A 26,735-nucleotide genomic window follows, 5' to 3' on the forward strand; every position below is an offset into this window, starting at 1 on the left:
ACCACAGCTGGATTTGCCATTTAAACAACTATGTGAGCTTATCATTGACGGATGTAAATACTCAGCGAATATGGAACATCTTCAACGGTGACTATTCTTATGGGAACTGACAGTGGAGAACAAACAATGGATGCGATAAAAATAATTTTAAAAAGATTATAGTACCTGTCAAGTGAAAGGTAAGTTATTTAGTGTTTCATTTAGTTATTAAAGCTCTATATACCGCCGATATATAGGTGACTTATAGGCCCGATAGTCTGGGTGTTAATGTTAAACTATTGATTATGAAATGTTTTTTTGCTATGTACACATGATGCCACTATAAGAAACAATTTACTTACTTCCTTATATGCATGCATTCGGTGTTTACATTGGTTATAATATAGTTTTATTTAATACTATTAAAGATATCTGATCGTTTAATAATTGATTTTATTTTATTATATACAAAGCACAAATCACATTTGTAACCTGGACCGTTTTAATTGAGATAAAGTTTATACTGTTTGGATGGGATATCATCTGCATCTCATAAATAATTATCATATTGCTAAATATGTTAATCACAAAACGGAACTTGAATTAATTCGATTTTTGTCCTGATAATGCTCACTACAATTTAATTTCTTTTATGATAATGTTTACTACGTATCGAATGAATATAATGAATTAATATATTTTCTACATATTATTTTGGTTAATTTCTTACATATTAAAGTCAATGCATAAATTTAACGTTTTCTTTTTTAACAAAACATAAGCGTGTGAAATTCCCATGCCATGCACACATTATATATGGCCTTCGTGATCCTCTTTGCTCTAATACACTTAAATGTTTATATTGTCCTGAAAGAGCGCACATTCTAAACTATCAGCCGTGCATTGACGCAGATTATAATTACTTCATTGGCTCGAAAATGGTCTTGCATGACTTGCATTTAATTATTGAACGTATGTTGACAATACTGTGGATTGCTTTAAGTTGTTCGTATAACTGTTATACGGTGCAAAAATTAGATTTGTGTAAAAGCTTGCATTTGGCACAATGTTTTAAAGACGGATTGGATTACATGCATCACACTGTGGACATGTCCGGCCTTGTAGTATGTATTTGTTGGATCTTATAGTTAACGTTGACTAACTATAGAAATAGTAAATGCCATACTGATCGTGATACTTACATTTATTCAAGTAAATCATTAAACACAACCTCATTAAAATCATACTCGAAAACTGCTGATCAAGTTTTACAAATCAATGAAATACATAATTAATGTCTAGATTGACAACTGCGACGCAGAAGTAGTTGATAATTATATAGTAACACGCATTATAAAAAAAAACAAACAAAATATTTTGCTCTTTAAGTAATGGTTCAAGGTTATAAAAATGTATTTTCCAAAATACTACGTTTGGTTCGACGCATGTTAAATAACTATTAATGTTGTTAATGCATGCTTACAGCTCTATAACCAGCTTAGTGGTCGAGATTATATTTTGTCCACTGGTCCAGCCTTTGTTAAATCTACCGATTAATCAGCAGTCAGTTGTATCACACTGGATAAGTTATGCACAGGTTATCTTTTGGTTAGTTTGCACATTAATGCAATCAAAAAATAATATGGCCAACCTTAACCAAATGAAAAAATAACCAATTTTATACAATTGGCTGCCGACCACTAAATGTATATATGATCATACATGTATGGTAATTTGCGAACTCAACGTTATCGCAATGTATTAAGTTCGATCATTATTACTGCTCTTTTTTAACAAACGACCTTACATCTAAAGGTAAAAACTTACAATCAATTACCATCATTTTTCAGAGATGAAGTCATGCCAAAGACTTTGTATATCTATCATCGCCATTTCTACTTGCTTGTGGTTAGTGTTTTTCTACACACGCACGGCAAATTATTTCAACTATGACAACGACAAGGAAGGCAATCCTTTAAAAACAAAGCTTTTTGTAAAACGTTGCACATATGCCGATGTATTAGAACGGATCTCTAAAACACATGTGGCGAAATGTAACAAGGGAATTATGACTCCGAAACGGCATACAGGGATAATTCGAACAGTAACACGCAAAGTGCAGTTTGTGAATTCAACGGCAATGACTCATGTTAAAATGTCTATGGAGTGTTACAAAGAACTTCCAAAATGCCTTATTATCGGTATTCAAAAATGTGGAACCTTAGCACTGGCAGAATTTTTACGAATCCATCCAGATATTGCTATAGATGCGCGACAGACATACTTTTTTTCAAGCAATTACTCGAAGGGCTTGACCTGGTATCTTGACAAGTTGCCTTGTAGTCAGAAGGGACAAATAACAATGGAACGTACCCCGCAGTATTTTTATATGCGTGAAAGTCCATGGAGGGTATTCTCGGCACGACGCGATATGAAGTTGCTAATCATCGTGTGTAATCCAGTCAAAAGGACCATATCGAACTTTGCGATGGCTCAATATAGGAACAGAGAGCATAGAAACGCAAGATTTGAGGAGGAAGTGTTCAATATCAACGAGAAAAACTTCACCGTCAATGACAATAGCCTTTACGTTGACAAGTCAAGATACGCGAAACATTTACAGAAATGGTTAGAATACTTTCCGCGCAGTCAATTGCACGTAATCGATGGTCAACGATTCACACAATTTCCAGCCCAAGAACTGACAAAAATAGAAAGATTTCTTGGATTACGCCCGTACATTAATCAGTCTTGTTTTGTGTATAATAAACGTTCGGGGTTTTATTGCTTACGAAATAATACAGATGTATCCAGTGTTACAAATATAAAGTGTCTTCCTCCGACTAAAGGTCGACCTCACCCGTTAATAGGGAAGACGTATTTAGAACGACTGAAACAGTATTTCTCTCCTCAAAACGATGTGTTCTTTAACCTAATCATGATGAAAAACTGGTTTCAGTGGTGATCAATATCCTTAGACTTTCTGAAAATGTTCTGTTTTAAAGTATTCTGATATAATGACATTATGAAACGATATAGTTTAAAATAAATATATCGTACATTTTCTTCTTGTGAAGTTGTTATTGTTAACAAGGATATCTTGGAACGTTGTATGTTCCTTTCTCGTTTGATGTAGGCCTCATTGAGCGTCTATTTGTATGCGTTCTTACATTTTTATACTATTCAAATATTCATTTACTCTCGCCTATGACAACAGCTTAACAGTAACAAACGTTACGCTCGAGTCCTTTTCCTGTTATCAAGTCACGGTGTCATTCGGAACTCCTCGGCCATTTTCTCGAAAAAACAACCTCGGATGTATGCCGGTACATCAGTAGAAGTAGTTCGTATTTTTTTTAATTATATCATTAATTAAATGTAGTGTTTTAGCTTGTATTTATTGATCTGAGTTTAAACTGATTGCCATTGATGTGTATTATTGCAAACATGATTAAGATTCCCGAGAGTTCAGTCATTAAGCTTAACTGCTAAATTAAATTACTACGCGATCCATATGCAGCGGACTTAAACATACCGAATTCTGAGTATGTAAACCGTCCATATACACCCGAGTTTTTTTCAATAAAAATGGCCTAGGAGTTCCGAATGTTTACGGTGTACATATGGAGAGAAACGACAAAGTGCGCTTGTTCGGGGCTCCTGCTAGAAAGACGAACGGACTCCTATACCACCATTCAGTTATCTTGTCCACACTGATGTATAAAGTACACATAAAGTGGTTACCAGACGAACAGGGATTATAAGAAATAAAACAGAATGTAACAGTAAGATAAAATTTATTTCAATATAATATATATTTATGTGACGTACAAAAGGAAAGGCTTAACACAACATATGAACACATCTAAAGGAAACAAGAATATCGCTGGAATCGATGGATGCTCGCCATGTGCCTATTTTCTATAAAATGGCAGAAATTGTAATACATTTTGCTGGTGAAAGGTTAGTGGTTGTAGCATTTTATACACACGTTTGAAATATATTGGCAGATATGGAGAAAGAAATGGTTAGGTTTGAGAATTAACTTTCAAGAAATGAAACAAAATCCGATTTTCGAAAACTATCAAATAAGGCCAATATGTCATATGTTAGGGAAGATAACTTCAATGTAAAAAGGTAAAGTGTTTGTTTATTATAGTGTCACCCCTCTTAGTTAAGGGCCAGCCCGTTGGGCTTATGAGACACTTTCATTCGTGAATATCTTCACCCCAATTCCTATCCCATCAATATATGCAGGGCAGAATCATGGTTCTTGTGCACTACACTTTCTCTCATTGCCATCTATCTATATTTGAGCTTCCATTTTAAACCATTTAGTATTTTCCAAGATATGGCCCGGACAAGCACCAATCATGAAAAAAATGGTAACGGAAGTAACTTAAATAATATGCATGATTGTGCACTGCACTTGTACTCATTGTCATCTATCTATAAAACAAGTTTTATTTCAACCCCATCAGAAGTTTGGAAGTTATTTTCCGGAAAAGGGTGCGCAACTACAAATTATGTAAAAATGGTTAGGTGGAGATAACTTCAAATATATGCATGGTAGGATTATGGTAACTGTGCACTGCACTTCCTCTCTTTGCCACATTTAATTATATAAACCAAGTTTTATTTTAATCCCATGAGGTATAGTCCGGACAAGCATCAATTGCGATAAAAAGTTAAATGAAGATGACTTAATTAAAATGCATGATAGGATTATGGTTCTTGTGCACTGCACTTTACTCATGGCCATTTATCCATATATCTAGTTTTTTTTATCAAAATTATTCTGCGGACAAGGGTGTGACGGACGGAAGGCCGAACAGATCAACAAAGCGGCGACTCCCTAGAGAATAAAAAATGAATACAATAGACTGTTTAGCTATTTGTCAGTGTTAGACTTAGTGTGCATCTGGTGAAACAGGATTTACTTCAACAACCTAATTTGACAAACAAATAGGTTGAATTTGACAAATCCTTTTAATTTAAATGGATGTTAACTTATAATATTGTTGTGTTATGCTGATGCGGATAATGCATTTAACGCGAAATAGGTATATACAAATAATGAAAACCTAAATATGTTTGGAGAAATTCCCATTTGTATAATTAAGATGAACAGGATCAGTCCGTTTTTGATTACTTTTCAGATCTATTTACATTTTACAATTTTAGTTCCATGTAGAAAAAAGACAAAAATGTACGTACAAAATATAATAGAATTTGACTTCGTGATTGAGGTCAAATACACAATGTAGATGCCAACGGATGTGTCCAAATTCTCTGAATGAATTTTGTTATTAACATGTTTTTTTGTGTGTTTTAAAATTGTTTTTAAAAGCTAGCAGTTATCAAAGCAAACAATAAAAACATAAAATAGGCAAAAATATCGAAGAATTGATACACGAACTATTCATGGAACATGTCCATTGCACCCAATCAGCGATGTATCTACAAATTACAACTATGTTGAACAAGGGCTAACACTTTCACCACTGTACAATCAGGAAAATAACCACGAACGGTAACCATTGGAAGATTGCAGACGATTTCCGAAGCGTATAAATAAGATGACTTTCACTTCTTTTAACTCCGCTGGAAGTGTTTTGATAACGAGGTCTTGAAGTCTAGAGAAATATTCATCTGCCAAATGAACATGCTGTGAATCCCCGACCATAATTGGAACGACGAAATACGAAATAATGATTTTGAAGATACGTAGAGATTGAATTTCTTTGGAAAACCAGTATTTTCGATACAAAATCTTCATGAGCATTTCGTACATTCATTCGATGCTCTTTGCATTCGCGGTTAAAACTTTGGTAAAATTATGATTATGACATATTTATCTATAACATCATTTTCTTAGATAATGCCACATTGCAACTGGCTTTCGCAGTGACGTCATCATTTGATTCCAGTGAGAAACCTCCGTACCAGATGTACTAGCACCGACGATCACGTGACCTAAAGACGGTGTCTTGTTGTCTGGCAATAACTCGGCAACTGTTATTCTCAACTGTACCGTCTGCAATTCACACAAAAATAAAACATTGCGTTAAGATTTACAATGACGACCAAGTTACATAAGATATGTATTTATTTTATGACGAATAACATATTTACAGTTTTAATAAGCTGCATTACACATGCTATTAAAGTCCATTTAACATTCCTTGGTTATAACGAGTACCTCTATGTACTGTTATGATTTGAAATGTTAAATATATTTCAAAACTTTTATCTAAAATTATTCTATAGTAAAAGTTAGACTCAATGAATCATAAAATGTAGCACTTGCATAAATTAACTCATAAAACATTTAAAAGTGTGCAGACGGCAAACAACCAAACACATTTTCCCTACACCAAGGCAAAGTATTGCAAAAACAGGCAACACATAAACGTAGTGTTTAACAGCCTCTATCAAAATACTTGATTTAGAAATGGACCTTGTCCGAGAATAAGCTTAATACATGGTGTTCATGGGTCGTACGGTATTTACTCAAACTTACTGGCAGGGCCGACGAGGGAACAGAGAAGATCATCGCTTCATTGAATATCGGGTTTTGCTCGCCCCTTTTCACGGTAGTTTTCTTTTTGTTAACTTTCTTTCCATTTTGCAACAGGTAAACTTTAACAAACGGGTCTGAAATAGAAACCATATATACTAGTAACCCTTAATTTTAAAAAGATTGGGCCAAAAACGTTCCTAGCACGATGTCCTTTGCAGTGAAAATACTTTATTGCGTTCGGAATGTCGGGTGCAGATTCGTTCGCCGCAAGTAGTTTTCACTGTCAAAGAGTTTTACCAAGTGGGCACACAAACTGTGACGCACGTGCGCTGAAATGATAACAACCTTTACCATATAGATATGTGTGTGCAGGTACATTGTGTGTCATCATACACCTATTTTACAGTATCACGTTATTCTGATTATAGAGCATCGTGTAATGTTACATTTGGTCAGTAGGTCTGTGTGTCAGTAAGTCAGTAGGAAAGTGTACCATGTCATGAATACAATTAGAAAATAAATGAGACAAAGGAGACAGAAGAAAGGTATTGGTTGCCATGAAAACGCTCAAATTTCAGTTTAGATAAATTCATGGGTTTTATTTAGGAATCTTATGTTCAAAAGGTCATTTTCGCGTAATTTAATATTTCAAGTGCCCATTAGTGCATTATCTGGGTAGATAATGGTACTGTTCTATATAACACAGTAGGTTCATGCAAGCAGTTCATCATCGTAACTAACTACAGTGGCGGATGAAGGATTTGACGTTAGAGGGGGCGAACATTAAGTGCGGAACCTTTTGGCTTGCGCCCCTCCCTCAGAATCGAAATTCAGTTGGTTAATAGTGTTTGCAGGGAGATGGGGGTAGTCCACCAAGAAAATATAAACAATTCCGAAATGGTGCATTTTGGGCGTATTTTATTACCTTTTTTCTCCTATATTTAAATAATAAAGTAAACTTGGACTTATAGGGGAAGGGGGGTGATCGCGCGCGCTGGGTGCGGCCCCCCCCCCACCCCTCTTGATCCGCTAGTGAACTGAACCAGCTTTGAACAAAAAGCGGGAATGTAAGGGAGCGTATTTTGCTATATGCACAACAACATTGCACAACCGATAATTGAGGGCTGTCAAGGAGTATCATAATTTTCTTTTCAACTATTTCAATCAGTTTAAACGGTCTATCTAAAAGCACGTTACCTTGAAAACAGTTGTTTGATAAACCATTGGAGAATAGTTGACAAACATACGTGACTATAGTTTTTGAAGTCAAGAGAGATTTGGTTACACAATATCATAACCCGCCAAACTTACCTCCTGTATCTTTTCCTGCATTCCATTTAAGGTTCCTGGCTTTCACGATGACGATTGTCAGCCTTTCCGCCGTCGGGAGATAGCTCAGTGAAAACATTATATCGCCGAACTCGGTCGGTTTCTATAACAAAGAAAGTATTGCCATTAAGAGTTGTATCATAAGATTCCTGTAAAAATAATTACCAAAAGTAATAAAACAAACACGTTTCTTTGGTCTTCACATATTGCATTATTGTAAGTTACGGCGTTAGTAGGTGACCCGATATTGGATATACGGGGCAAGGGAAACCAAAATATAGTATCGTGCGCCCCGTATATAGTTTGTTAGTTATTAGGTGACCCGATATTGGATGTAATGGGCAGAGGAAAGCATACATGGTTTCCTGCGCCCCATATATCCCACATTGGGTTACCTACTAACCTCGAAAAGTATATATCACGTCGATTACCTGTTTACATGTTTAAATGTTTCATCGGAAAAAGACGCCATATTGGTTCGATATAAATTTGGTGAACCGATATTGAAAAATATGGGGTCACCACGTGACCTGTACTAAACCTATGGCGTTGCGTCATTTATGTTGCAGTCGTGATATATGTCATTTTCGTCCGATTTTTGTTGAAACAATGACCAACTTTACAAACTGTTATACTTTAATGTATGCTGTATGTTCGGTCATTTCTTTTATTAGTAACCAGTAAACAAATACCCAAACGATACCATGATATGGGTCACCGGGTTATAACAGTTAACATGTTTCAATTTAATACAACTATCAGAGGACTAACTTAGTTTTGGATCCGATTTCTTAAATATTCGTCAACAGATAATCCTTCACGTATACAAGTTCGAAACATTGGAATCAGTTAAAAGCTGCACTCTCACAGATTTACCATATTTATAACTTTTATATTTTTTGTCTTGGAAAGAGCAAATTTTTGTGTAAATATCTTCAAACCAATAATATAAGATTTCTGACCAAAAATCAGATCGTAGATTTTCATATTTCCTTTCGAAAATGTATGTTATATGGCCTAAACCGTTATTAACGGTTTAAGAAAAATGCATAAAACATCATTTTTTGAGCGTAAAAACAAATATCTGCGATCTAATGTTTTGTCAGCAGTCTTATTTAACTTGTTTCCATGGATTTTCGCAAAAATTGGCTCGTTCCAAGACAAAAAATAAAAAAAAGTTGTCAAAACGTTCAATCGGTGAGATTGAAGCTTTGAAGAAGTACTTCATGTATCGAAATGTGACTTGATTTTAATGGATTCACATTTGTCGAATATAGTTCTAAACAAATCGCATAAAAATGTTAAATCTTACGTCATCAATATCACGAAGATTAAGCCACATTTTGATCGGATTTCTGAGGTCCACATCTCCGATTCGCAGGTCAGACTCCCCGATGACTTTATGGCGTTGGTACTTGTCGATAGCAAACAGCTGAAATATAAGACTAAAATCAACCAAAGTATAGATCACGCAACTAATACTTAATGATATTACTGCATGCCACAATGTAATATTATTTCAATATGTAATGGCATCAATACTCATTTAATTCATTGCATATAAATAAAATTAAGAATTCTCAACACGGATATCAGAAATCCTAGAAAAATGTTGTCCTTAAGTTTCCATGTAGAAAAGCATACCATATTTCTCATAAAACAAAACAAAAATAAGGAATATAAAAGGTATATAGATAAAAAAAAGTCGTGTATAACCTGGAATTGAAGAATGCGTTCTTCGAGTGTCTCTGATGGAATGTTAAACAGGAACCTCTCCTTGTAAACCGGATCTGTGGTATTACGTTGGATCTGGATTCAAGAGATGTATATGTATAAATACTTAAGGGATATTCAAACGATGCTTTTTTATGATATTATTTATTGCTTCTTTCAGAGAGGAAATCGATTGATTCCATGTCCCCTACATTTTGCTTGTGTGTTTATTCCCACGTAATAAAAACAGCTTTTTAAATGAATTCCATTTACTCACCTTGATTTGTCGATTTAAAAGACAATGTTGAATGAGATTTTTTTTAAATGTTTATTTCGTCAGGCATTGAAAATATGTATAGAGCCATCAGTAAACATCCTGAGTGCATGATTGGCAATAATCATACTTGCCGAAAGTGTGAACAATGCAAATATCACTAAAAGTGTAACTTGGGGCGACGTTTACATTTGCTTTCAGATGACATTTATCAAATGTCCTTAGACTGAAACCTTAGACCTAGCATTTAAATGGTATTGGGTTAGTAAGGAACAAGCAATCTAAAAGTAATCTTTAGAAAGCGTAAATTTTAACCGAATGATGAATGTCACAATACTTCGTTGAGGGCGGTATTTTCTTTTCAAGAATCACTAAGCTATGTTATATTCTCAAAGGACTATGAAACAACACTGGTGATGTTAAAGAAGTATCAGTGGGATTGAATGCTCTTATAAGACTCACGCAACACTTAATTCACACTTATTCTTCAAATCCCTGTGGTTTTCCGCGTCAGTCGTCTTTTACGTAGAAGCTTCTTCAATATATAATGAACACTCACATGTATTGTCAATGTCAGCAAATTATCACTATGTAAATATTATTTTTGTACAAAGAATTAGTTCACATCAATCCAATGTATAGTGAAATAAAAAAGTTTCAAGTTTTATTTACGCTCAAAACATATATATGTGTGTATATGTAGATAAATATATAATACTATAACACATATAATATAAAAAACAAAAACAAACTAATGAACCAGGCGGTCAGGGTCAAGAGTTATGACTTAGAAAAGGCATTATATCAGAATCAATTTCTATAAATATAAACAGACACCTTATAAACACATATTTGGCCATTAGTATGACACATGTATTATTACAGATAAAAAGAAGAAAACGCTTGGCTTGACCTGCTCCTGTTGCCGGTATGTCGCTTTGGCACGAGGGGTATGCGGGCATGCATTATCGTACTGCAAAATCCCACGAAGAAGAAAACGCTTGGCTTGACCTGCTCCTGTTGCCGGTATGTCGTTGTGGCACGAGGGGTATGCGGGCATGCATTATCGTTCTGCAAAAATCCCACGAAGAAGAAAACGCTTAGCTTGACCTGCTCCTGTTGCCGTTATGTCGCTTTGGCACGAGGGGTATGCGGGCATGCATTACCGTACTGCAAAATCCCACGAAGAAGAAATCGCTTGGCTTGATCTGCTCCTGTTGCCGTTATGTCGCTGTGGCACGAGGTGTATGCGGGCATGCATTGTCGCACGAAGAAGAAAACGCTTATAGGAGTAATATAGTAACAGCCCCTGGAGTTAACACCTGCTCTCTGAACGTGATAGCATTTGCATTCCCGTTAAGAATAAGACGGTCAGTTTTATCGAACTTTATAATACCTCCAAGACATGTTCATTTAGACTCATCGGTTAAAAATGTTTTGCCCCACTGACATTTCGTCCATAGAGCATGACGTCGACACCAAGCCCGCCGGTTCTGACGATTTGTTGGACAAAGAACATAATCGACGAAGGACGTCTAGCGTGTTTTAGTCGACGACGGGTTGTCGCTGCATTGATGAGATGTCTTAAAGAAAACACAATATCAAGCATTAAATGTTTTTAACTGGTTTCAATATGAAGATTTTCCAACTTTAAAGAATGTGTTTATCATTGTAATGTCCTGAATATAATATTACCAGTGATGATCCGTTTTGAATAAAAATATTGTTTAATTAAAACGCATATTGCGTATAAGCGTGTTGAATATATAGAACACAAAACACCTGTGTTTAAGTGGTAATATGTTGAAGACTGACGAATTTATCTTTTCTTATTAAATAAATGAATAATAATGTCGTGCAAAATCAAGAGTTGTACATTTCCTAGTAAATAAGTCAATGCAAAGGTATTTTGGACAAAACTAAATGATTTGCAAAAAATATACCAAACATTTAAAAGTGTGAAAAAATAATAATATCAACCTTAGATATGAAAAATCCTATCCATGTGTACCTACAATGTGAAGTGAGGTATCTATGGCTGGTTGAACCGGTTTCTGATGCGAGTCTTCCTCATAAAGGCGTCTTGTCGCGGTGCCAAAACTCTTCTTGGACGATCTTTTACTGTCGCTACCGTGTTATACCAATGCAACAGCTTTTTAAAAGTTAATGGAAGTTGTCCGCAACAAATGATCGCGATGTCCCAATGAGCAACATTCCAAACGCCGCCTCCGAACACTGATTTTCAGTGAGTCTAGCCATTTGATTTTAATTACAGTTTTAATTGTTTGAGTGTCTTTTTGTTACTGTCCCTAAAATCCATTTTTATTTACACAAAATAAATTGACCAATTGAATAGAGTACATGCCCGGTTTCAGAAAAATCTTTCTCTTTTTTTATTCAAACTCATAAGCACAGGGAACGGTTGCGCTGAACTGACGACTGATAGTCGGTTTATTCATAAAATTACACAATATAACTTCACTTCCATAAGTTAAGTCTAAGAAATATGAAAACAGAGAAATTGTAACGTTCTTAATTTTGTCACTGAGTGTACATATTAAAACACACACTAACAAATCCTTCTGTTTCATCTTTTTACAGACGGACAATAAAACATCAGGGTCGCCGCCTTATTCGTAAGAATGGTCGAGTTACACAAACTAGAAGTACTTTTAAGAAAATTTCTTTAAATCAAGAAAAAAAACTAATCTTATGGGTAATTTAGAAAGTCCAAATAAAGATATGTCCTTACGCCGGACACAATACCACAAGGGAACACAGTTCCATTGTCTGCCATTAATAACAGATATGTAATACTCCATTAAACCTCTAGTGGCTGGTAATTTGAACTTTATTGTCCATAAATATCTCCTGGTCCGACTATTCCTCAATTCTATGTGGGAAGATAATGCTTCCAACGGTTTTGATTTCTTTTTAAATTACGTAAGCTTCCTACAATTCTAGCAGCGATCGTTTGTAAGCTATTACATATAGTTTCAATGACAGTATGATCCGATAAATAGTCCAACAATAAGTTTATTTATTAATAATATGGAATATATGTAATGTACATTTTATATGCAGTGTTCTCAGATAACACAGTATAAGCAGTTGAGCTTCATTCGTTAGAAAAAAGTCAAGGAGGCGAACAAGGTTCTTAAAAAAGTAACAACAACAAAAAAACAGTAAATGCTCTAACTTAAATGATATAGCAGAAACAATAGGGACACGCCCAGTAGCCAAACTTTGAAGGATAACTTTGTTAAAGGGACTTGACCCAAGATGATACAATTGCAGGAAAAAAAGTCGAAAACTTACATACAATTGATATCGTTGAGTACAACACATTCAATCTGACTGATGTATCACATGTTTCTATCGCAGTTTTGCGGGGTTTTTCCAAGTCGAAATTTACTGGGTTTGTCTACCATGTTCATGACAGAAAAGTTTAAAATATCATCGGTATATTTATCTGTACTAATCACGTGACTTCCACATGCTAACTATACCGCTATACAGAGGAGCTATTTTTAAACGGGTACACTCAGCCAAGACAGCGAAAAAGTATTCTTAGATTATGTAAAATCTATAATCAGCACATTACTAGCTCATTTTGACAATTCTAGGTTAGTTTTGAGGGAAATACTGTATTTGCCGATTATGGGACCATCTGGTGTCTAGTCCTTTTAAGATGACCAAAAATAACTTTACGAGAGAAACAAGCTCACAATGCTACGGTGACATAAAGCGTACACATGCAAAGATCTTGCGAAAAAAAAATTGGGTTCACAAACTGATTTGCAGCACCATTTTATATTATCGTTTCCATTTTGTGGACACGTTTCAAATGAAACAGAACAAAATTATTTTTGTTCATTACAGAATGCTTAACGAGTATTTTTTAATTAATAATTATATGGTTAATTTTGGGCATATAAATAAATAGAACTATATCTACCCATTTCCTCCGATTTTTCAGTATCAATAAAAGTGTACTCACAATTTTTTTACACTAAATGTACGTTATATCCTTATATAGAACTTTGTATGTAATATCATTATACAGAACTGTGTCTACATTCATTCAATATCCTGCGGTCTCGACGGATACGTGTTTACACACCGAACTCGACGTGATACAGGTCACCAGAAAAACGTCCTATCATAATATCTCCTATATATCATTATATAGAACTGTGTATACATCCATCTTACGTTATATCATCATATAGAACTGTGTATACATCAATCTTACGTTATATCATTATATAGAACTTTGTCTGCATCCATCTTACGTTATATCATTATATAGAACTGTGTCTACATCCATCTTACGTTATATCATTATATAGAACTGTGTCTACATCCATCCTACGTTATATCATTTTATAGAACTGTTTTTACATCCATTCTACGTTATACAATTGTATAGAACTGTGTCTACACCCTGCATACGTTATATATTATATAAATTTAACTGTTTCTATACCCGTCCTGCGTTATATAAGTTTACAGGTACATCTTTTTTACGGAGTCTATCAAGTATATTTTTGGCAATGAAATTAGAAACAAACAGTTATTTGTTTGGCCTAAGGCAATTTTGATCTGCGCGGTAAAACCATTTATCGACTGTCACTGGATTGTGTCGTTCATTGGTGTCTTGAAAATGGAATAATATGGTTTAATTCCAAGTTAAAATGGCTGTACATATCTCAATATACCTTGGTCTGCAGTTTGAATTCAGCCTCGGCGGGTTGGATCATTCCCCGTATATAGGTGTCCAGGGTGCCTGTGTACTGGTTTGCAGTGAGGTCCCTCGCCTGAATGACACTAACTACCAGCTCGGATACTTCCCTGAAATAATCGCACATAAAGTAGACTTTATCCATGTATATCGGCCAGTCTTATCGGTCTAATTATGAGTTCGGATACTTTCTTATATAGTAACACAATGAGATGACTATAAATCTAGGGACAAATTGGCAATCTTATCTCCTGGAATCATAATCATTTCAAATTCTCCGAAAGTATGACATGCCTTATATTGAAGTGTTTAATATGTCAGCCGAATCAATACTAAATTCTGAAGCTCTACAAAACTTTGACATGATCTTAATAGGGTTTCAAATTCAATGTTTTTTTTTTATTTGAAAACATTCGCGTAGCAGGCTGCTAACTTGTTTCATAATGGTTTACTTTTTTACATTTTCTCCACATACAGTGTTCTCCTACGCAATATATTAAACACTTCATTAAATATATTTTATACATTTAACCAATGTTACGTTTTCTTATCATGAAGAATATCTTTATACCCTTCCTGAATATTATCTGTATACGTGGAACTTTCTTCATTTACACGTAGTTTGGGGTCGTGACAACTTAGGAATCAGTGTAACTTTGTCTATAACTGTGCAATTCACTGTATAATATATAAAAGGGGAATGTATTTATTTATTTATGACCTGTAACCTTGATTGTCTCTAAACTCATACTAATAAATAATACATGGCTTTGGTGAATTTATTACGTATCTGATAATTCATCAAACAGTCGCAATGACAGTATTTCAGTTGTTAAGAAGATCAGCATGCCTAAACATGCCCCACATTGCCATTTATATTCATTCAAGGCAGACTCTCTGAAACATAATATTGTTGCCGCCTGAAGATTTGTAAGAATTCGGTTGAAGTCAACAGTGTGATATCTTATACATCTGTATTGGCGAGACAACACTCCGGTAATTAGCCACCATCACAGATAACATCACGGATATTGGCATAACATTATCAAATTAAGAAACCTACTCGTCTTTTACAAATGGGAAATTTGAATACTTTACAAAAATCTATTTAAATATGGTATAGCAAATATTTGTCGTCTTAACGAAAAGGTACTTCATATTCTTAAGGCATTATGCAGAAGTGTTTCGTACGAAACTGAACAATTTACATTACACTTCTGTAATTGTTGATAATTATGTTATGATAACTACAAAAACATGGTCAGGTATACAGGGAAATACAGGGAATACTATTAAAACAGTTTACTCCATGTATTTTTCTTTGTGACTTAATAAGGGCAAGTAAATTCAAACATTATTTCACTTGAGGTGACAAATACCTGTCATATTCGAGGGCAAACTCGAGCTGTCCGAATTTTGGCATATCCGGCTGCATTTCAAGTACGGAAGAATCGGATGCCACGCTGTCGCAGGATTCTGCTCGTTTTATACCGTGACCAAATTCGGCGTCGGAAGCTGAAAAATAAATTGAAATGTATTGGCTTTAACAATTATCTTTCACCACATGTGGAGCCATCGCTATGACGACGTTGATGATATGGATTTAAGACACCAGAGAGTATGAATGGCGTTTGTGAAACCAATCGTAAAAACTCGGCCATCTCCGGCAAACTTCGGGATATATCTCGTATATAGGCTTAAAGATGTACGAAAATGTGATGAGGACGCCGGCGATTAACTGAAGTATTATAACGTACAAAATACCTATCCGATAACGAAAACACTGTACTGGAATGAATGACACGTTGGATAATGGTCGAGGTGTTCCGAAAGCTGACAACGTGTTCGTGTTAACTCTGTTTTCAAAAGCGGCGCTATTATTCCTTACGAAACAGACTTCTGCATAACACAATTAAAGCTTGTACTCAAATGAATCCTACCTACAGTGGCCAGAAGCAAACTATTTATTCCTAGCCTATATATAATAGTTTCCTATCTGTACCTCGGTTACATCAAATAGTTGATGTCAGGCGCGTAGCTGCCATTAAGCGAGTACGCGGCTGAATCCACATGATTTTAACGGAAAAAAACAATCATCCAAAAGAGCAGTATACGTAGTTGACTACATGATCCTAAAACTGTCTATTTTCCAGTCCTAGATAAAACACCTCAGAACAACAAGAATGCACCAGACTGCATCATGGTTTCGAAAACTTTCCAAGGGGACATGCCCATGGACCCTATAGCACAATTATGAATCCACAACTAACATGAGGGCTAGCATCATGTAATCATTGACAGGCTTGACTTTATTTTTTCAACAAATTTCGTATAAGACAAGATTTTTCTTCGCTTTTAAATTTGAAAGTTATTATCTAGAAATAGGCTCATTTTCAGACTGCCTTATGCATACTATTAACAGCTCAAATAGTTTGCTACTGTCTAGGTTATCATACCCATAGATCCAGTCCCTATCGATACTGGGCTGCTCCGGGCGCTCTCCTCCCTGGGGGGCGAGTGGGACTCGAGGTCCACGTATCGGGGGTCAGTCTGTAGCGTGTCGTACTCGACATACTTGCCCGCCCCCCGGTCCGCCGTGATCTCCGATGACTCGGAACCAACCTTAACAGGAGGAAATTAACCATTATTTATAACTCGCTGATCAATACTGATCCACCTTGCTTCACTCCACGGGCTTCCGGACGTCATTCAAAAGCATTGGCGAATCAGGCTTTGGTTGGTGGTCGATTGGTCCTAGCTCCTTCGACTCTTTCGCTCATACAGCTCCTGTCGAGACATATACTTCCTTTGAGGCCACAAACCGGACAAGTCAGTCCAATTATTTGTACCAGAACGGATTGTTTTACGATTTTTTCATGTTAAGGGATTAAAAGAATCCCGTTTTAAACGCCTAGTATTTTAGTATACAGCATATTCATGTAGTGAAGAAATGAACATGTTATATAGACATGCAATGCCAAAACAACACGAACAAAAAAGTGTTGATAAATGCAAATTAAAAACCTTTTCAATTAGATAGAATCAACACACTCCTGGCAGCAATTTTAACTGTCTCGTGTGAATACTTTTATGAGAGATTACGTCACAACAGTATATAGCGACCAGTCAGCATATAAAAAGCTATTATAGTTATGATTATCAAGACTATTGTTAATCAAGTATGACAAATGTCTTTTATTCGATATCTCCCTAAAGTAAAATATGACAGTCTCGCGTAACATCTTGCAAATAAGCCAAATGTAGAAACTGGCTTCGTAAATCAGCAAAATTTGTTTCTGGTAGTATGTCCTCGTATAAGGAACTGGAACATTCCGTATGTATATCCGTACGTCACCAGAACCAGAACCTGTATTGGTCCTTGAAATAAATAAATTAAAGATAGTGCTTAAACAATTTTACACAAAACATAACATGACGATATTTTATTGAAATCTATGTTTTAATAACTTACCATGTATCCATTGTATTGCTCGTTCTTTGTCAACACAGCCTTTTCCTCGCTCGTAGCAAAACAGGAAGTTATTCTGTAGACGCCGAATATACGAATTAATACGGCCAACAACACAACCGCCACAACTATCAGGGCTACCACCAACATCGCAATACCAACGTCACTCATCCTGAAATGTTTAGTGATAATAACTTACACGCCCACAACACAATCACGACCATTATTAAGGGCTTTAACCAACAGGAAAATACTGACGTCACTCATTCTGGAATGGTAATGGATTATAATTGACACGCCCACAACACAATCACGACCATTGTTAAGGGCTTTTACCAACAGGAATATACTGACGTCACTTATCCTGAAATGTTAAGGGATAATAATCGAAACAACCACAACACAATCGCCACCACTGTTAAGGGCTTCAACCAACAGGGCAATAATGACGTCACTTATCCTGAAATGATAAGGGATAATAATTTTCACGGCCAACAACACAATCGCCACCACTGTTAAGGGCTTTCGCAAAGAGGGCAATCCTGACGTCACTTATCCTGAAATGTTAAGCGATAATAATCGAAACAACCACAACACAATCACGACCATTGTTAAGGGCTTTCGCAAAGAGGACAATCCCGACGTCACTTATCCTGAAATGATAAGGGGTAATAATTAACGCGGCCAACAACACAAACGCCACCACTGTTAAGGGATTCAACGAAAAGAGCAATCCTGACGACACTCATCCTGGAATGTTAAGGAATAATAATTGACACGGACAACAACACACTCACCAACACTGTTAAGAGCTTTCACCAACAGAATTAAAATCTAATTTTTATCCTATAATTTAATTCCAGATTGTAAGGTGATAGCAATTGTCTTGCATTAATATGTTCGAATATGAATGAATGTTATTTTTTTATTATGATTCAAATGAGGGAAAACTTAAGATTAAACGTTCTAATAAGTGATATAAAATACACGTTAGGTCGATATCTAGGTGCGTAATCGCTTTCTATGAGTTTATAAATGTCTTCCTTTATCAGTTCTGAGCACCTGATCATTGCCGTAAGTCCTAGACTTGTACCCTGTGTTTCTTATCGCCAATAGTTACGACAGGAATGCGTTTGAATGAGTAGAGATATTCAAGCACAGTGATTTCCCTTAACAATGGAGAATAAGCATTATGTCTGACAAGCGACCAGTCTAAATACAAAGGCAGCGAATATATTTTCATTATAGCTGTCTGACTAACGTTTCTTTGCAAAGTCGTATTTTTAACGGTGTTTTAACTATTCACGGACATCAAAACGATTTCTTTACAACATAGATAAGGGAAATTGAAAGAAATGTGTTCACGTTTGTTTCAGTCTAAAATGGTATCCACGCAAAATTGCCCTAATCCGTTTGGAATTGTAAGCATGTATCCCTATTGACCCGGCCTTAAGCTTATTCTCTGAGAGATCTTAACATCCTTTCACTGTGCAAAGTTGGCTTGAAAGAACAAAACATTTGTTTTAAAAGTCATTTTTATTGAGTTTTGAATAAAACCTTTTATCGTAATACATACTTTGAAAAATGTGAACGTGTACGAAAGAATGCCTGGTGATGAAATAAAAGTAAAAGTGAAAGTATCATGAAAAAGGCATTTGCTTCCTTTAAAATTGATATGTAAAATTAGTTATAATAATCATTATACAGAATATATTGAAAGTTATTACAATGTGTATATTTGCCCTTGAATGTATATTAAACCGAACATTCAAATATTTATTTTTCTATCCTTGAAAGCCAAAGCAATATATTTATATCTATACTTTTTATATTTTTTAGTACTTTTTACATTTTTTATGATACCAATCTACTATGGGATCATCAGACATCCCAAATACACACATTTTCGGGTCGGATTTCTTAATGCTGCACATTTTCGGGTCGGATTCCTTAATGCTGCACATTTTCGGGTCGGATTCCATAATGCTGCACATTTGCGGGTCGGATTCCTTAATGCTGCACATTTTCGGGTCGGATTCCTTAATGCTGCACATTTTCGGGTCGGATTCCTTAATGCTGCACATTTTCGGGTCGGATTCCTTAATGCTGCAGATTTGGCGGTCGGATTCTTTAATGCTGCACATTTGTGGGTCAGATTCTATAATGCTGCACATTTGCGGGTCGGATTCCTTAATGCTGCACATTTTCGGGTCAGATTCCTTAATGCTGCACATTTGTGGGTCGGATTCCTTAATGCTGCACACATTTGCGGGTCAGATTCCTTAATGCTGCACATTTGTGGGTCAGATTCCTTAATGCTGCACATTTGTGGGTCAGATTCCTTAATGCTGCAAAATTGTGGGTCAGATTCCTTAATGCTGCAAATTTGCCGGTCGGATTCCTTAATGCTGCACACTTGCCGGTCGGATTCCTTAATGCTGCACATTTGCCGGTCGGATTCCTTAATGCTGCACACTTTCCGGTCGGATTCCTTAATGCTGCACACTTGGCGGTCGGATTCCTTAATGCTGCACACTTGGCGGTCGGATTCCTTGATGCTGCACACTTGGCGGTCGGATTCCTTAATGCTGCACACTTGGCGGTCAGATTTCTTAATGCTGCACATTTGTGGGTCAGATTCCTTAATGCTGCACATTTTCGGGTCAGATTCCTTAATGCTGCAAAATTGTGGGTCAGATTCCTTAATGCTGCAAATTTGCCGGTCGGATTCCTTAATGCTGCACATTTGCCGGTCGGATTCCTTAATGCTGCACACTTGGCGGTCGGATTCCTTAATGCTGCACACTTGGCGGTCGGATTCCTTAATGCTGCACACTTGGCGGTCGGATTCCTTAATGCTGCAGATTTGGCGGTCGGATTCCTTAATGTTGCACATTTGGCGGTCGGATTCCTTAATGCTGCAAACTTGGCTGTCGGATTCTTTAATGCTTCACACTTAGCGGTCGGATTCCTTAATGCTGCACACTTGTGGGTCAGATTCCTTAATGCTGCACATTTGTGGGTCAGATTCCTTAATGCTGCACACTTGTGGGTCAGATTCCTTAATGCTGCACATTTGCGGGTCGACAAACAATGTAACTTCTAGGAGTCCAATTTTTCAAAACCTTGTCACTCTTTAAATTTATGAATTTTAATGACTGCATCAATGTCTACTTTTATGTTTATGATAATTATGTCCATTTATATTTCGTCTTTCCACCAGTATGTTCTTTGATAAGAATTGTTTAAATGTATAAAAGTAACAACTTTAAACTAAACATAGAAAAGCATGTTAGTCTATGGATGGCTTGAGTACTTTAGGTGCTTGTGTGGGTATTCTAAGACATTAGAGACAGTAAACCTACACAAACAAAATTGACATTTTCTTCTTTTAAAGGAATAAATGTCATTGGAACGGAAATAATGAAGAACCCGCAATATTATCCGGTAATTTCATTTGAATTGCAAATTGTCTGAGACTTCGCGTTCTAAATAGGCACTCCTTTTAACTAAAATCGAAGTCAAATAAATATTTTGAGTATACTGTCATCGATCGATTACATGTTTTTTTTTATTTTTATAGTTAATGTATTTCAAGGTTTTATAGGTAATTTAATAGAAAGACACTTAAAGGCCTAGTTTAAGCCTTCTATAAGTGCCCCCCCCCCCCAAAAAAATAATAAATAAATAAATAAATAAATAAATAAATAAAATAAATAAATAAAATAAATAAATAAATAAATAAATAAATAAATAAATAAATAAATAAATAAATAAATAAATAAATAAATAAATAAATAAATAAATAAATAAATAAATAAATAATAAATAAAAAAAAATAAAAATAAATAAAAATAAATAAATATAATAATAAAAAAACAAGATGTGTACAGTACACAACCTGTGTGTTTTGATCTTAATCTACTTGCCTTGATCCCTCTTATCAGATCTCCGATTTGAGTATCCTGCTGTGCAGTTTTGGAAGTTTTATTAATAGAAATGGACCCTGAATGGCCCTAGCCAATAAACGAATACACAGGAAATTGGCCCCTACTGTGACACCAATGCAATTAGCAGAAGATACACATCAGGGGATTATCATGCCAAACATTCCTTTAACTAGGCCTTTAAATATAAAATGGTATATACATGTATAAATGGTTTCAAACGCGTTTATCATGCAGTTATTATCTAAAAATGAAAGGCAGTTGGTTCGAATCATCGTTGGATATTCATTTATGTTCCAGTAAGGATGGTGACTTGTTTCAATAGTTAAATTGTAGATTAAGTTAACTTTCAAATTGATTTCGTTTCAAAAGTATTGTTGTCATTTAATTAATGTTTCAATTATTCGAGAAAACAAAGTGAAGTAATTATCGGTAATAATGGATGCAGATCCGCCGTTTAATGATCCCTTGATGACAGACACTAGTCCGGAAATATCGATTGCAAATTGCTGTCTTTAATTTACATAATCTAGTAAGTACGCTTATGCTTTCGATCACGATGTTTAATTTATCAATACACCAGGACACAATTTGGAAAAACACATGTTGCTTAAAACCACTTCCACGACATATGTGCAGGAAAGATCGGTGTATTACCCAACAGTTTAAAACCACTTCCACGACATATGTGCAGGAAAGATCGGTGTATTACCCAACAGTTTCAAACCACTTCCACGACATATGTGCAGGAAAGATCGGTGTATTACCCAACAGTTTAAAACCACTTCCACGACATATGTGCAGGAAAGATCGGTGTATTACCCAACAGTTTAAAACCACTTCCACGACATATGTGCAGGAAAGATCGGTGTATTACCCAACAGTTTCAAACCACTTCCACGACATATGTGCAGGAAAGATCGGTGTATTACCCAACAGTTTCAAACCACTTCCACGACATATGTGCAGGAAAGATCGGTGTATTACCCAACAGTTTAAAACCACTTCCACGACATATGTGCAGGAAAGATCGGTGAATTACCCAACAGTTTAAAACCACTTCCACGATAAATGTGTAGGAAAGATCGGTGTATTACCCAACAGTTTAAAACCACTTCCACGACATATGTGCAGGAAAGATCGGTGTATTACCCAACAGTTTAAAACCACTTCCACGACATATGTGCAGGAAAGATCGGTGTATTACCCAACAGTTTAAACGTATTATAATATTTTTTATTATTATTAATTTCAATTTGTATCTGTTCACAAACAAAACATTAACTAAACATATCTCAATTCAATAGGAGCAGAATCAAAGATAATTTACGTAGCCACCTTTAAAAACATGCGCCCTCCTGCGATATGTGAGGAGTGTCATTTCAATATCAATAGCCGGAAATGTTTTTCTTACGAAACGCGAGAAGCGGAAATAAAAGAAAACAGCGGCTTCCCCCAGGGACACAATTATGGAAAATAGCTTTTCGTTGTTGACACCATACTCGAACTTAGAAACACTGTCTTAATGGTATCTGTGTATATAGATATATAAATATTCAGTGAAGTACATATGTCGATTATCTGTTAACATATATGAAGAATATTTCGATAAATTAAACATTCTGAATTAAATAATGCCCACCATAGTGGATAACCAACACATACGAACAAATAATGATACAAATGTTATATCTTTTCGAATCTTAAAGTATTGCCAAACAAAGCTGCACTCTCACAAATATACCATTTTGAAAACATTTTTATTTTTGTCTTGGAATGAGCCAATTTTTGCGTGAATATCTGCAAACCAGTGATAAAAGACTGCTGACAAAGATCAGATCGCAGATTTATATATTTTCGTTCGAAACTAATATCTTATGGCTAAAAGCGTTACTAACGGTTTAAGAAAATGCATAAAACATCTCTTTTTGAACTTAAATATAAAAATCTGCGATCTACGTTTTTGACAGCAGTCTCATGTGATTGGTTTCCATGCATTTTCTCATTAGTCGGTTCGTTCTCAGACAAAAAATAAAAAAAAGTTATCGAAACGTTCAATCTGTGTGAGTGCATCTTTAAACGCGAACCTGAGATATATAAGTTTGTATAAGATTGTTCTTGCATATTTTTTTTACTTTATTTAATCGCAACTCGCACATATAGATACTAAATAAAACACTGTATGTTTCAAGAAAAGCGTTATAATAGAACTATCTCGCACGGTAATTAAAAATATTTAAACCCTATGAATGTACTCGAGCTAGGATCTTCATACATTCGTTCAATTAACTTTGAATTGCAAATTGTATTTTATAACACGTTGAATGTTTTTCACAAATGCAGTACGAACCTAAATATGGACTCTTATACACCAGTCAATTGTTACCACGCCCCCCACCCCAGGTCCGGGGAATAGCGGGCACTTTGACTTTCGGCCCAGCCTACACCGGGTAAAATCTCCGCCCTGCGGGAACGAACTGATGGTAAAATCTCCGCCAAATGCCTCCGCACCCAAGGGTCCCTAGGTTAGGCCCATTCCCCGCCAGATTTTGCACGATGACAAAACCACCGCATTTACCCGGCACTGCGAGGCCACCTGAAAGGTAAAAACACGGCCCATTTTCCCGGCTATTTCCGGACCGGGGGGGGGGGGGGGGGCGTGGTTACAACTGACTGGTGCATCATTGTAAACGTACAAATAAAAAAAACAAATCTGAACAGTGTCCGAATATATTTACCTTGTATAACGACTTTAAATGATCCTTTTTTACAAAGTCTACACGAAATACAGTCCGCGTGAAGTTTCTAGAACCGTAACGATCTTTCAGCAAAATCCAACAGTGATTAACAGCATCTGTTTAGAAGTCAACACAATCGTCATATATAGGCTATTCAAACACACGTTCGAACGACCATAAGTTTCCGACATGGTACACTCCACTTCACACGAATATCGCACCACACCATATAAATATCAATTACTTTGATGAGTTTATCCTTTAAGCCCACACTATGACAGTAGCTGGTGCAGGAATCGGCCGAGAAATGAACCATTTATCACAAAAACAGCTACACGGGCATAACATATGGCAGAAATGCTCATCTATGGCAGAAATCAATGATTCTGTAAGTCGTTCAATACAATTATGCTAAACTGCCATGATACAATAACGCGCGTCCGTAGGTGGAGTAGAATGGTCGATACTATTGGAAAGACCTTCTCAATGTGCTAAGGAAGTCTGCTATGTTTGTACATTCATATCTATTTTCCGGTTCTCGCAAGAGTTGTACCTCTGCTGGATGTTAATCTACTACTTCCGTACTGGCTCATAGAAACTTTAATTTCCGACGTTTGTCTCAATGTCATTCTTTTTATATCTGGTTGCAGTTATTCTAATATCTTGGCCAGCCCCCTCCCCCCTTCGCCCACACACGCCTACTGAAAAGTGCATTCCCATTTACAGTGAACGACAGTAGACAGTAGCATTTTTTTGGTTTACATATATTGATAACTGTTAATAACTGGATAAGGTCGAGTACCCATAACTCTTGTAAACACCCAATGAAACACTGTTTCCCTGACCGTTCTTAGGCAGTAGCCCCGACATTTATGAAAAAATATACTTGGCTAAACGTGGGATTTCAGTGTCGTTTTGGCGTCGTTTTTCTCATGTTTAAGGTATGTTACACGAGCGGGTCCAGGAGGAGGAGCGCACCCAGCGAGGGCCCCCGTTAAATCGTCCAAGTTCACTCTTTATTTCAATAAAGGGGAAAAAAGCTAACAAAATACTCCCAAAATGGGCGAGTACCCCCAGACTCCCATGCCAACACTTTATACCAAATAATTTCCGGTTCTGAGGGAGGGGCGCAAATCAAAGGATTGTAGCACCCTCACTATTAAACCGCGTCCTATACACTAAGCCGTTCAATCGTATAGTTATAAAGTCAAAACAACCACGTCAGATGATACGAGTTTTATTATTAGCAATTATTTGTTTCTTAGTTGCAATTAATTTGTTCTATTAAACAAGAGCAAAGCTGACTCTGAGATCTTAAGCTGGCAGACTGCCTAATCTCGGTCCGTAGACCTGAAGATTTAAACCCAGTTACATTCTCGACTATCCTAACGAGAAGCAGACTCCCAACTCTCTTCAGCTCCGGATAAATGTTTTTATATTTCGAAATTGACCCAAATTGCAGTTGACCATTCAGAAGTGTTTCCTAATTTTCCTTCGTAGTTTAACAATATCAGGTGATACATTTGACCTCACGTGACCATACTCAAAGTATCTTACTGGCTATTGCCACAAAAAGGAGCTTGTCAATCAATATATCTAGTGACGTCAAAATGGACTAGACCAAACCCCTTTGATAGGATTTTAGTAAACAAGGTAATAAAGCTCATCTCTGGACAGTAATTAAATTAGCCATTAGCGGTTGACCTTGGCCGTTGCTGATTGATCTTCGATGGCACCAAGTAATATATGAGTTTATCAGAAAGCAGATCATTCGATAATTATTATTCAAGCCTTAGGGCCGTTATTAACATATGATAAAGAGATTAACCTTTCCATCTATTTTTAGGATACCTAATTGACACCTGCCGGTAACGGTAATGAAGCTCCAATGAAAATAACGCTATGGCATTTTGACCACTTAGTAGCTAAAGAAACGAGTAATGACCTTAGCAGATTGGCGAGGGTCATTGTGTTACAGGATTACGTCTCTAGGTTACGCCCCCTCTAACTTTCAATCAT

At 36.1% G+C, this 26,735-nt stretch overlaps 2 protein-coding genes across 3 annotated transcripts; one reads left to right on the forward strand and one right to left on the reverse strand.

The window, feature by feature from the left end:
* The first annotated feature begins 46 nt into the window (after positions 1 to 46).
* LOC128239480 (heparan sulfate glucosamine 3-O-sulfotransferase 1-like) lies at positions 47 to 2,983 on the forward strand. 2 transcript variants are annotated; one of them, XM_052956135.1, is made up of 2 exons: positions 47 to 179; positions 1,830 to 2,983. In XM_052956135.1, the coding sequence occupies exon 2, from the start codon at positions 1,832 to 1,834 to the stop codon at positions 2,942 to 2,944; it is 1,113 nt and encodes a 370-aa protein (XP_052812095.1). In that variant the 5' UTR covers positions 47 to 179; positions 1,830 to 1,831; the 3' UTR covers positions 2,945 to 2,983. The 2 variants fall into 2 exon arrangements, with proteins under 2 accessions (XP_052812095.1, XP_052812094.1); XM_052956134.1 differs by lacking the exon at positions 47 to 179 and adding an exon at positions 999 to 1,103.
* Positions 2,984 to 3,826: 843 nt separating this feature from the next.
* LOC128239235 (synaptotagmin-12-like) lies at positions 3,827 to 24,816 on the reverse strand. Its single transcript, XM_052955784.1, has 10 exons — positions 24,717 to 24,816; positions 18,035 to 18,203; positions 17,019 to 17,184; positions 15,942 to 16,077; positions 14,540 to 14,672; positions 9,548 to 9,640; positions 9,144 to 9,263; positions 7,814 to 7,934; positions 6,503 to 6,636; positions 3,827 to 6,016 (listed from the first exon to the last, which is right to left on the reverse strand). The coding sequence occupies exons 2-10, from the start codon at positions 18,200 to 18,202 to the stop codon at positions 5,846 to 5,848; spliced, it is 1,242 nt and encodes a 413-aa protein (XP_052811744.1). The 5' UTR covers position 18,203; positions 24,717 to 24,816; the 3' UTR covers positions 3,827 to 5,845.
* Between the last annotated feature and the right edge of the window lie 1,919 nt (positions 24,817 to 26,735).

The sequence above is a fragment of the Mya arenaria genome, chromosome 6, assembly GCF_026914265.1.
Source record: "Mya arenaria isolate MELC-2E11 chromosome 6, ASM2691426v1".
Classification (NCBI taxonomy): domain Eukaryota; kingdom Metazoa; phylum Mollusca; class Bivalvia; order Myida; family Myidae; genus Mya; species Mya arenaria.